The sequence below is a fragment of the Anolis sagrei genome, chromosome 1, assembly GCF_037176765.1.
Source record: "Anolis sagrei isolate rAnoSag1 chromosome 1, rAnoSag1.mat, whole genome shotgun sequence".
Taxonomy (NCBI): domain Eukaryota; kingdom Metazoa; phylum Chordata; class Lepidosauria; order Squamata; family Dactyloidae; genus Anolis; species Anolis sagrei.
In genome coordinates, this window is record NC_090021.1 from 177132093 (window position 1) to 177145153 (window position 13061).

At 42.0% G+C, this 13061-nt stretch overlaps 1 protein-coding gene across 1 annotated transcript in view; it reads right to left on the reverse strand.

The window, feature by feature from the left end:
- Positions 1-277: 277 nt before the first annotated feature.
- LOC137096089 (uncharacterized) overlaps positions 278-13061 on the reverse strand; it is a 34120-nt gene continuing 21336 nt past the window's right edge. Inside the window, exons 7-11 of the mRNA XM_067464047.1 lie at positions 10837-10888; positions 7452-7513; positions 6353-6448; positions 1659-1743; positions 278-1211 (exon numbers count right to left, since the gene is read on the reverse strand). Of these exons, the coding sequence (XP_067320148.1) occupies positions 538-1211; positions 1659-1743; positions 6353-6448; positions 7452-7513; positions 10837-10888 (969 nt within the window). The 3' untranslated portion in view covers positions 278-537. The remainder of the gene's footprint in view (positions 1212-1658; positions 1744-6352; positions 6449-7451; positions 7514-10836; positions 10889-13061) is intronic.

The window sequence follows — 13061 nt, forward strand, 5'->3', positions numbered from 1 at the left end:
TGTTAAGAACCCCATTAAAGTCACCCAATATTATTAGCTCATCGTATTGTTGCTCTATAATATACCATTTTAGTTTTTCAATAAATTTTCCTTTGGCCCCATTGGGCGCATATATATTGCAGGTAAAAATTCGAAGGGAGTTCACTTCAGTCATCACTCCTAATATTCTACCTTCGCAGTCCTTAAAGACTAGTTTGGATAATGTACCTTCTTTGACATATGTGGCGACCCCCTTTTTCTTTTTTCTTTTTAAATAACCTTTATTAAAGTTTTCCATAAAAATATACAAGTGTAATAAAATCATCGTAGAAGATGAGAGAGTAGGGAAAAGAGGGAAAAGAAGAGGGAGGGAGAGAGAGAAAATAAGAAGAAGAAAGCTTGACTTCCTGGTATCTTTCAAAAGTCTTGTATGTGGTCTTCTTTTGGTTCCATATACCATTCTAATAATTTCTTGTATATCTTCGTTATTAATTTCTTCTCTGTTTCCATAATTTTGTCCCAAAATTATTTTCCTTGTGTAAAACCTAATTTTTTATCTTATTTATATTTCTCTTTAATCCGGCAATATTGCAGCCAGGTGTTTAATTCATGTGGCTCTTTTACTACCAATTCTCCTTGTTTGTTTTTCAGTATTGGCCACTCCCTTGCGTCTGCTTCGGTCTCCCCTGCAGGATTCGCCCCACTCGTTCCCCAGTTGTCTTCTGGTCTATTGTTGACCTGGAGTTGTTTTCCTGGTGGATTCCTGCACCTTTGTTTGCCTTTCGCTTCTGTTGTTTTTAATATTAGTTTTGTTTCGCGGTCTGTGGATCTGCAGGTCCCGCCGGACGCCAGACATCGCGAGATCGCCGATCCCCGTCCGCGCACGTCTCCGCTCAGCCTCCCGTTCTCCACACTCCGCGGGGGCTCACTGGCCAATCTTCCCTGCACTGCGGCCGGGTTGGCGCTGCTGGAAATGAGGGTCTTCTCCGCTGCAACCCAGGTGGGCCACGGTTGGGTCAGTATCTTGACTTCTTCCGTCTTTCTCTTACTCCCGTTCCCATTCTCGTGGTATTTGCCTCTACTCCAGCTCTGGTTCTTACTTGTTTTCTCTTGCGTTATTTCTTTATCTTGTTTTACCTTCCATTGCACGGTTTTGCTCCTCCCCTTCCGGCTCTCTTCTCCGCCTACTTCCTGTGTTTTTCTCACTGCCTTCTCTTGCTCTCTTGATGGACCTAATTTCAAAGCAGTCATGATGGACATATGTTAGAATTACACAAAACATGACAAATGATTTAATGAGTTATCAAGTGGTGCTAACCAACTGGAGAATATCTCATTATGCCTTTTGTTGTGGGGCTACCACCTTGACAGTGATTGGGGCTAGGCTCATGTGGACCATAATGACGGATCTGATTAGCTGTCAAGGGAAATGCAAAAGGGCTTCTTTATCGTGTGCCATTTTGATCTTCAGAGGCTATGGCCTCATTCTTCTGATCACAGAATTGTCTTCCATAAGTAGGCTGTTCACTTCAGCACTCAGCCTTCTGAGTCAAGGAGAAAAAGGAGGATCAAATCCTCCTTTTTCTCCTTGACTCAGAAGGCTGAGTGCTAGTGTGTTTGTTACTGGAACTGCCTTTTAAAAAAAGCAGATGTGTAGTTCATACAAAGGGATACTGTACCTGGTGCTGTTACTGGAGGAAGTTTCTTTAGATCTATCCCAATTTCTGCCGCTAATTTTTCCCGCCGGATCTGCATTCGGGCTTCCTGTAAGCAATAATACTGAGATTAGACAAACACAGTACTGAGCCATGCCAGTCAAAGTTGTATCACACAACACTATTCTTTGCCTGACACAAAAACACTTTATGTCACAGCAAATGAGATCTATACGTTGGATTATTGTTGTTGTTATTTTACTGACACAAAAACGCAGCATGTCACAGCAAATGAGCTCTATAGCTGGATTTCACATCACAAAATCACAAGTCACACTTCCCAAGCGTCATAGAATCCTAGAGTTGGAAGGGACCTCATGGGCTATCCAGTCCAACCCCCTGCCAAGCAGGAAATTTGCATTCAAAGCACCCCCAACAGATGGCCATCCAGCCTCTGCTTAAAAGCCTCCAAAGAAGGAGCCTCCACCACACTCCGGGGCAGAGAGTTCCACTGCTGAACAGCTCTCACAGTCAGAAAGTTTTTCCTAATGTTCAGATGGAATTTCCTTTCTTGTAGTTTGAAGCCATTGTTCCGCGTCCTAGTCTCCAGAGCAGCAGAAAACAAGTTTGCTCCCTCCTCCCTATGACTTCCCCTCACATATTTATACATGGCTATCATGTCTCCTCACAGCCTTCTCTTCTTCAGGCTAAACATGCCCAGCTCTTTAAGCCGCTCCTCATAGGGCTTGTTCTCCAGACCCTTGATCATTTTAGTTGCCCTCCTCTGGACACATTCCAGCTTGTCAATATCTCTCCTCAATTGTGATGCCCAGAATTGGACACAATATTCCAGGTGTGGTCTAACCAAGGCAGAATAGAGCATGGGTAGCATGACTTCCCTGGATCTAGACACTATGCTCCTATTGATGCAGGCCAAACTCCCATTGGCTCATGTTTAACTTCTTGTCCACGAGGACTTCAAGATCTTTTTCACACGTACCGCTCTCGAGCCAGGTCTCCCCCATTCTGTATCTTTGCATTTCATTTTTTTCTGCCTAAGCGGAGTATCTTGCATTTGTCACTAACTTCATTTTGTTAGTTTTGGCCAATCATCTCTCTAATCTGTTAAGATTGTTTTGAATCCTGCTCCTGTCCTCTGGAGTATTGGCAATCCCTCCCAATTTGGCGTTATCTGAAAACTTGATGATCCTGCCTTCTAACCCTTCATCTAAGTCATTAATAGAGATGTTGACCAGGACCGGGCCCTCTGGGTTCGTCCGCTTAACCAATTACAGATCCACCTAACCGTAGTTTTGCCTAGCCCACATTGGACTAGTTTCCTTGCCAGAAGGTCATGGGGGACCTTGTCGAAGGCCTTACTGAAATCCTGATACGCTACATCCGTGGCATTGCCCGCATCTGCCCAGCTTGTAATTCTATCGAAAAAAGAGATCGGATTAGAGCAACAAGAACCATAAGGAACATTCCTACACAGTGTCTAAAACTGAACATAGAGGGCTTCCCATTCAAAAAACCTCACGCAGCCTTATACGGCACCTTTACAAGCATTCATGTTATTTGACAGCTTAACTTCTGTTGACTTCAAAAGGACAAAAAATGCAGTTGGCCTACTTTATTCACAAACTCAACCTTCTCTGGTTTGAAAATGTTTTAAAAAATCACAATCCAAACCTTGATTTTGTCATTTTATATAAGGGACATGATTTTTCTAAACAATAGTATTTATAATGGGACTTAAACCTCCATGGGTTTTGTTATCCACAAAGGTTCCTAGGTCCAAATCCCGGTGGATACCAATGACCCACTGCATCTAATTAAAGCCACAATGTACTCCTGTGACATTCGGATCCAGAATGAGGCAATAAACTCAGCTGAAGAATCCGTTGGCCCCAGAATGTTCAAAAAAGATACTGCCAGATAACATGGGATTCCTACATGTAAATAGGAATGTAATGGGGTGTAAATACGAGCAATATGTTCTTCTTAGTCGACATTACATGAATAGGTTCCCGTCTACTAGGTGTAGCCTTCAAGTTCTTCTTCAGTTTCAGATTTAGACTGGGCTTTGACATGAGACCAGGAACACAGAGAACACCGAATGCCTGCATTTTGGCAGGCACTGGTGAAATTTATAGGATGGGCTGGATAGATATTTCCCCTACCCAAATATACACCATTTCTTTCCAACCACTCTTTCTTCTCCATTCCATTGTCTGCCTGTAGCTGTAGCTGAAGACCTAAACAATTACAGCCTTCAAAGAAACCATTGGATACCAAATTAAGAATCATCCAGACTGGTTTGATGAAAATGACAAAGAGATCCAACAGTTGATCGATGAGGAAAGGAAAGCCTTCCAAACATGGCAGAGACATCCACTGCGCTGCTAACAAAAAGATCTATGATAATGCAAAAGCTGAGTCCCAGAGAAAGACTGGCGAACTCAAGAACATCTGGTGGACAAAAAAGACTCAAGAAATTCAACACCTTGCTGATGTCCATGATGCACGGGGATTCTTTAATGCCACAAAGGTCATCTGTGGACCAAGAAATCATGACATTCACCCTCTACATTCATAAGATGGAACCTAACTTCTGAAGGATAAGATATCAATTGCACTATGTTGGAAAGAGCACTACCCCAACCCCCTTAACCGCAGCTCCAGCATGGCCAAAGAGGTTCTCTCACAAATCCTGTAACAATAAACCAGGAATGAGCTTGAAGCACCACCTCGTTTGGAGGAAATCAGCAAAGCAATCAGTCAACTAAAAATGCAACAAAGCTAGCGGACCTGATAGGATCCCTGCTGAAATCTTTAAAGAGAGTGGACCTGAGCTGACACAACAACTCCACCAGCTCATTGAAAAAGTGTTGGCAACTGAGAAAATCCCAAAAGACTTCAAAGATGCCACCATCATCACCCTTTACAAAAAAAAAAAAAGGGAAGAGATCAGAAGGTGACAGACTATAGAGATATCTCTCTTCTAACCTCCACTGGGTAAATCCTCACAAGAATACTTGCAAACCGCCTTCTACCTATTTCAGAAGACACGCTCCCAAAATCTCAGAATGGCTTCCACCACTCCAGAGGAACAGTGGATATGATCTTCACTGCATGACAGCTCCAAGAAAAAAGCAGGGAATAAAACCAACCTTATTTGACACAGTGGAGCACAGTGCTCTCTGGACCAGCCTCCAAAAAATTGGATGCCCTGACAAATTTGTGAACATCTTGTGGCTCCTCCACGATGACATGATTGCAACTGTCTTGGAGAGCAATGGCTCCCAAAGTCACCCATTTAAGGTGGAATCAGATATCAAACAGGGATGTGTTATTGTCCCAACCTTATTCTCCATCTTCATTGCCATGATACTGCACCTTGTTGATGGGAGGTTTCCATCCGGTGTGGAAATCATCTATCAGCTATTTAATCACAACAGACTGAAAGCCAAAACCAAGGTCACAATGTCTGCTATAGAACTTAAATATGCTGATGGTAACATGTTCTGTGCTCATTCATAAGAACACCTACAGATTACTCTAAATGCCTTTGCAGAAACATACGAAAAGCTTGACCTCTCACTGAACACTGAGAAAACCAAATTGGTCCTTCAACAGACACCAGCCAGTCCCTCTGCAATGTCATAAATATAGCTTAATGGAATAATATTAGAAAATGTTGACCATTTCCACTACCTTGGCAGCCACCTCTCCACAAAAATCAACACCATCTGAGCTCTGTGAGTGCAGCATTCTTCCAAATGAAGCAGAGAATGTTAAGGATTGGGACATTCGTAGGGATACCAAGATGCTTGTTAAGAAAGCTATTGTTCTCCCTACTCTGCTATATGCTTGCAAAACATGGGCATCACACTCAACTCCTGGAATGATTCCATCAGCGTTGTCTCTGAAAAATCCTGCAAATCTCCTGGGAAAACAGGCGGGCAAATGTCAGTATGCTGGAAGTAGCAAAGGCCACCAGCACTGAAGCGATGATCCTTTGCCATAAACTCTGCTCGACTGGCCACACTGTCTGAACGCCTGATTGCCGTCTCCCAAAGGAGTTACTCTACTCCCAAATGAAGAATGGAAAATGGAAGGTTGGTGGAAAGGAAAAGAGATTTAAAGATGGGCTTAAAACCAACTTTAAAAACTGTAGCATAGACACTGAAAACTGAGAAGCCCTTGAGTGCTCTAACTGGAAGTTAGCTGTTACCAACAGTGCTGTGGAATTTGAAGAGGCACGAATGGAGGGAAAAAGGGAGAAATGTATCAAGAGGAAGGCACGTCAAACCAACCCTGTCCGGGACTGCCTTCCATCTGGAAACCAATGTCCTCCCAATCCTACATTTTGATATTATTCCCACCAATAAGGTGAACAGGGTGAATCCAGACTTTTTCTCCTCTACCATCAGCAAGAAAATAACCCTTTACTTCCCTGTATTTATTAGAGAAGAGGATTCTGTGCATGATTTTTAGCATATAATCAATAAGGCTGTTCCATTTATTAAACAGATCATTTAATCTAGCTCTTCAGATCCAATTCTTCAGAACACACTTATGTTACCTTATGATCATTGCTTCAATAAATTGCAAGAGCAGCCAAGCAAAGCTCAACAGAAAGCTAATTCAAAGTCCAATGTTGTCAAAGTATCCTTGCCCCTGGTACCAAATATATTCCAACAGATCCAACTTACTTGAGTGTAGATGTTACACATCACTTCCAATTTCTTACTCTCCAGCTCCTTGATATCCGCTTTAGTGACTATCGGAGGGAAGTGCCATTGAGATTGCTGAAAATAGGGAAGAAAAGGAACATATTTATAAATGTAATGGGGAGTTTTGGAGGGGCCCTGTGTCGCATGGATGAGAATGGCAATGAGCCACAGCTTTTAGCCTCCCTGTGTCCCCTTTAGCCCTTCGTGTAGTAATAGCTGGCTTCTCCTCCCTATCTGTTCTGTCTATTCCCGAAGAGCAAGCAGGGAGAGAAAAGCAATGTAAATCTCAGCAAAGCCTACAAAGCAAATTGCACCAGTAGGGGATCCGGACAAGAACGGCCCCTTTCTTCAGTTGAACCCATTAGTGGGACCATGTTGGTCTCCAGGAGAAGTCAACACATTCTGCTTCAACACATTAGCTGATAATATAAGCCCACCGCTCAGTAAGGCTCTTCTGGCACTTCTGAATGCAGAACAGAGTACCTAAGGCAGAAGGAAAGTCTAAACCTTGTGCTTGCAGAGTGGATGAATGCAAAGACTTTTCTTCCCCCCTCTTCTTTTCACAAAGAGGTGAAAGGAAAGGATTCACTAGGCTGTTTGCTTTGAAAACAGCATGGACCATTTCTTTCATACAGCGATTGTGCAATAAATCCCCTTCTTTGCTCTACAAGGATGTTGCTTATTCTGGTAGCATGATGGAGATGGAGAAACAGAGCCTGCCACTAAGTATTTGATACCAGAGCCATGGCCACCAGCTTGCCCATTGCAATTCATGTCCTAGACCACTTCTTAACAAATACTGGACTTTCTATGTGCTTTTCTCAGGAAGAGATTTCTACAAAAGCTTTCCTCAGGTGTGCTGAACTAAAATGGCTACCTCTCCAGTCACTAAAACCATGCAGTCATTTAAAAAAATATACAAATTAAAACTCACAATTGCACAAACAAATGAATGAATGAATTGAAAACCCAGCAACAAAGCTCAACTTAAACTGTAAGGTATTTTTATGTTTTACCTGCGTTCATTTTGACCAATATTGGTAATGAAGTATTTCTTGTAGTGTATAGTTTTACTTACTGGTGGGATGATTCTTTCTTCCTTGACCTCTGGCTCCGGGGCCGGCTTTGATTTTGTAGGTTCTGAAAATCAAGAAAAACAATATCACTGCATTTGGAGTCCCCTTGACTTAATCAGTCCTCCTTCCTTAGTCAGTTAGAAGAAGCTCATATGGCTGGCCAGGCCTCAGAGGGACGAAAGAAAGCAGACACAGCTCTATCATGCCCAGGCCAAGAAGCTGATGACAATCTTTCCCATGTCCCAACTGTCATTGTTCTAGACTCAGAGGAAGACAAGAACCATTATGTTATGTACCAGAAGCAGATGAAAAGTCCTCCGTCCATTTCAGTTCCTGCTGCCATGACCTCAGAAGGAGAGAAGGTGGCAGTACCTACTGCCTTTTGCCTTTTGTTTCATGTCTAAATTAGACTGTAAGCCTGTAGATAGGGGGACTATTTTCTTGTTCTCTTAAAGCATCAAGTACTGTGCTGGCACATCATCATCATCGTCATCATCATCATCATCATCATTATTTGCACCTGCATCTAGAATGCAAGGTGGCAATATTTCAAATTTTTGACTTGTATTCTGTCTAGATTGGCACACTTGAATTTTGCACCTTTCCTCAGCTCTACTTAAGAATTCATTGCACTACCTGAGCCTAGACCCATCCTGATTCTGTTTTTCAGCCATGATATCGTTGTTGTGATTGTGTTGTGTTTTTATCTGACTGTTTTTAATGCTGTTGTTTTTAATCTGTGATTCTCGGGCTTGTCCCCATGTAAGCCGCCCGAGTCCCTTTGGGGAGAAGATGGTCGGGTATAAAAATAAAGTTATTATTATTATTATTATTATTATTATTATTATTATCATAACTCACTGAAAGATTAACACATGGAATGGATTCACTGCTCCACTCTTATTTCCAATGGTGTTTAAGTTTAGTTTCACAGAAAGAAGGTGGCAATTGAGATTATAACTAGTGTTAAATTCAGGTGTTGTATCACTGCATCACACTAGGCATATTAAAACCCAAGGCAGCATGCAGCCTCACCCATGAGAAATATCTGAAAGTCAAAGCTTATTGGATTATGATCCTAGCAGCAACTGAGAGATCCTTTTCTCTAGACCAGGACAAAAAATAATCTGGAGAGCAGGCCTTCCTTCTTTGAAATGCCCTTGACCCTGCTCAGTCAAACGCTAGAGCCCGTTCTGCAGGGACCATTTTAGGGAAAGGAGAGAAGAGCTTCCGGCCGCTTAAGAGAAGGAAGAGAGCCCAGGAGTATAAAACTGCTTCTACTAAAGATCCAGGCCAAAAGAGCAATGGACTGTTAGAAGATGCTGCAAAGAGACAACATGGAATCACAGAGGATAATTTCCCAGTTCTGAGTATATTCAGAATCAGATTTGACATAGCCAAGCATGGGTGATTTCTAGCTAATGAAATTCCTTCTGGCATGAGAATGGACTGTCTGAGTCAATACAAGAACGAGCCCTTTGTCTCAGATAATGCCTTTTGCATCAGAATCCGCTTTGTTTTTCTTGACCTGAATAGGTACTTCTTCTCTTATTCTCCTATCAAATACCATTTAATATTTCAACGATGGAACTGAACCAAACTTGGCACACAGCTCTCTCATGACCAACAGAAAATACTGGAAGGGTTTGGTGGGCAGTGTCCTTTGGTTTTGGAGTTGTAGTTCACCTACATCCAGAGATCACCGTGGATTCAAACAATGATGGATCTGGACCAAACTCTACACAAATACTCAATATGCCCAGATGTGAACACTGGGGGAGTTTGGGGAAAAATAGAATCTTGACATTTGGGATTTGTAGTTGCTGGGATTTATAGTTCACCTACAATCACAAAGCATTCTGAGCCCCACCAAAGATAGAATTGGGCCAAACCTCCCACACAGAACCCCCATGTGGGCCACAGCAACGCATGGCAGGGGATGGCTAGTCTATATATAAATGCTCTGTGCATAATGAGTGCCTTAAAAACAAAAGAACAACTTAACGAAATCAGACCAAATTTGGCAACAAAACATCTCACAACACAAGGAGTGACCATCACTAAAAAATTTATGATTTTGTCATTTGGGAGCTGTAGTTGCTGGGATTTATAGTTCACCTACAATCAAAGAGCATTCTGAACTCCATCAATGATGGAATTGAACCAAACTTGGCAAACAGAAAATACTGGAAGGGTTTGGTGGGCATTGACCTTGAGTTTGGGAGTTATAGTTCGCCTACATCTAGAGAGCACTGTGGACTCAAACAATGATGGATCTGGACCAAACTTGGCACAAGCACTCAATATGCCCAAATATGAACACAGATGGAGTTTGGTGGAAATAGACCTTGACATTTGGGAGTTCTAGTCACTGGGATTCACAGTTCACCTACAATCAAAGAGCATTCTGAACCCCACGAATGACAGAATCGGGGCAAACTTCCCACACAGAACCCCCATGACCAACAGAAAAAACTTAAGGCCATCCAATCCAACTCCCTTCATCAGGGCAAGAAAACATAATCAAAGTCCTCCTGACAAAGAGCCATCCAGCTATAGAGATAGATAGGTAGATAGATAGATAGATAGATAGATAGATAGATAGGGAGTTGTAGTTGGTGGGATTTATAGTTCACCTACAATCAAATAGCATGATAGAATTGAACCAATTGGGGCATACAGGACTCTCTTGACCAACAGAAAACACTAGAAGGGTTTGGTGAGCATTGACCTTAAGTTTGGGAGTTGTAGTTCACCTACATCCAGAGACTACCATGGACTCAAACAATGATGGATCTGGACCAAACTTGGCATGAATATTCCATATGCCCAAATATGAACACAGATGGAATTTGGGGAAAATAGACCTTGACATTTGAGAGTTGTAGTTACTAGGATTTGTAGTTCACCTACAATCAAAGAATGTACTGAACCCCACAAACCAATTGGGCCAAACTTCCCACACAGAACCCCCATGACCAACAGAAAATACTCAAGGCCATCCAGTCCAACTCCCTTCACCAGGGCAAGAAAACATAATCAAAGCCGTCCTGACAAAGAGCCATCCCGCCATAGATATAGATAGATATGATTCACACACACACAAATATAGTATCATAGATTTGAAAGGGACCCCTGAAGAAGGACAATTATATGTTGCATGTTCCAGAGTAGACAAACCAGACACTCTCCACATCAACACTGACAAAGAAACAGCAAGAAATACTGTTTACCCACAAGCATCAAGACATTGCATATATTAGAAACCAACACTTCCTCATGACTTTTATTTTCCATATCAACAGACTGGGCCACAGCAACACGTGGCAGGGGACAGCTAGTAATGAATCACAGTGTCTCCCAAAACAGCTAGTGCATTGTACTTACTGTCTTCGGGGTTCCGGTAAAGGAGAGTGGGTCTTTTGGAGACTGGGATTCTCTGAAAAGGAAAAAATGCATGACATTATTTATCATGCCGCTAAATAACCCATCTGAATAAATAAATGACCCATACATGTTCTTTTTTAGTGGCTTTCCTTAAAAAATGAAATTAACTTTTGTTGCTAAAGCAATTGAAATTCCCTTTGCAAGTGCATACTGAATAAAATTAATATTAATTTGACTTTTGTGAGTACTTCCCTCAAATCGCTTCTGATACAATAAAAATACCACCAATTTACATACGTTCAGAACCAGGTAAATTGAAATATTTTCCATGCTCCCCAAAATCCTTGGAAATATGACTTGGAGTTGATAATCTGGATTGTATACACTGCTATACAATCCAGATTATCAAATCAGATAATATACATTATTTGCTTTGAACTGGATTATATGAGTCTACAGTGCCATATAATCCAGTTCAAAGCAGATAATCTGGATTTTAGATGACAGTGTAGAAGGGGCCTAGTTCCCTAGCTAGCTACACATTGAGAGAAATAAGATCTCCGAGCTTCTCAAGGAAGAACTCTCAAACCTCAGCAAAGCAGGAGAAAAACATAATACAGTGAGTAAATGTCATACATTTAATATAATAGTCTCTTCAAGCTGAAATGTGGCTCCTGAACTACAGAGCCTAATATTTTTCTTGCACTAGCCTGGACGTTTCTATTGGATTACTTTTCAATCTATTTTTATTTTATGAATATTGGCATGAAATAATTAAGTCAATATGTTCTGGTACAGCCATACCAGGAGCTCCAGCTTGCCTTGCTATTGGTTATTTGTTGCATGTATTTTAAAGTTCTCTGCTTTTGCAGTTAGATGGCTTTCCTTACTTTGCAGTTATTGGGTCAATGACCTGTCAATTATCATTAGGTTCCCTAGTTCCGCCCCCTTTTTGGGTTTTGGAGGGAATAGGAGTCATTTTAGCTCAGTCCACACAGAGAAGCCTTCCTTACAGGACTTAAATCAGGGCCTCCTGTAAAAGGCTTCATCATTTACAGCTTGGCCGGGGAGAAAAGGCCCCATAGCTTGGCCGGGGAGAAAAGGCCCCATAGCTTGGCCAGGGATATACAGAGACAGCCTCTCAGCTCTCTTGCTGGGGATCCAGTCCCGCAGCGCTTCAGCCATCTTCCTCCTCCTGGAAGTTCTGCAAAGTCTCTGTTCGGTAAGGGCCCTTCGCGGCAACCATAAAGCAGATTGGACCGGGTGTAGAGGCCCCACGCCAACAGAAGAGAAGACAGATTGCCCAGGTAGAGGCCGGGGATTTTCCCAACGGTAAAGGAACAGTTGCCTGCCTTTCGGGGCAAGATTGAGAACGCCAATAGTTTATTAAGAAAACTTTGAAGCTAATCGTTGAAGATTCATTATTTGTTCAGTAATAAAGATTTTGTTGCATCTTTAAAGACTTTGAAGCCCATCTTTTCAGGAAAATCCCAAAAAACCTCTCTCTGAGGCAACCCCGGCATCCCATTGGGCTAACAGAATTTAAGTCCTGTCTACAGTCTTTTATAGGAGCCCAGCGTGCGATAGCACACAACACATAACTGACAAACTACTACATCAACAAGCTGAGGACAATGTGCTAAGTAAATGGTAATCTTTATAGGAAAGAGTAAACACTACTGAGTAATTGTGTTGCTGATACAATTAAGTTGCAGAACAGCATAAATTGTCATAAAGAATTATTCAGCCATCTGTTTAGAACAAGAAAAAGGAACAACAGAGAGGAAAAAAATCTGGGACATGTAATCACCTCTCAACAAAAGATTGCCCCAGGCACTGCCAGGCCATCAAATGCTAATCAAGGTGGTCACTTGAAACATTCACACCTAGCTCCAGCAGACAAGAGTCCTTTGTCTCACCCTGGTCATTCCACAGATATATAAACCCTTTTTCCTAGTTCCAACAGACCTCACTACCTCTGAGGATGCTTGCCATAGATGCAGGTGAAACGTCAGGAGAGAATGCCTCTAGAACATGGCCATATAGCCCGAAAAAACCTACAACAGCCCAGTGATTCTGGCCATGAAAGCCTTTGACAGTACAAATATCTAAGGGACTGTATCAGTTTTCAAGAAGTGGTGAACCGCAAAAATTTGGTCATCTAGTGGTATGATATAAGGATGATTTTCAGAATTGCCCTTCAAGGACACCATTGTTATCTACAT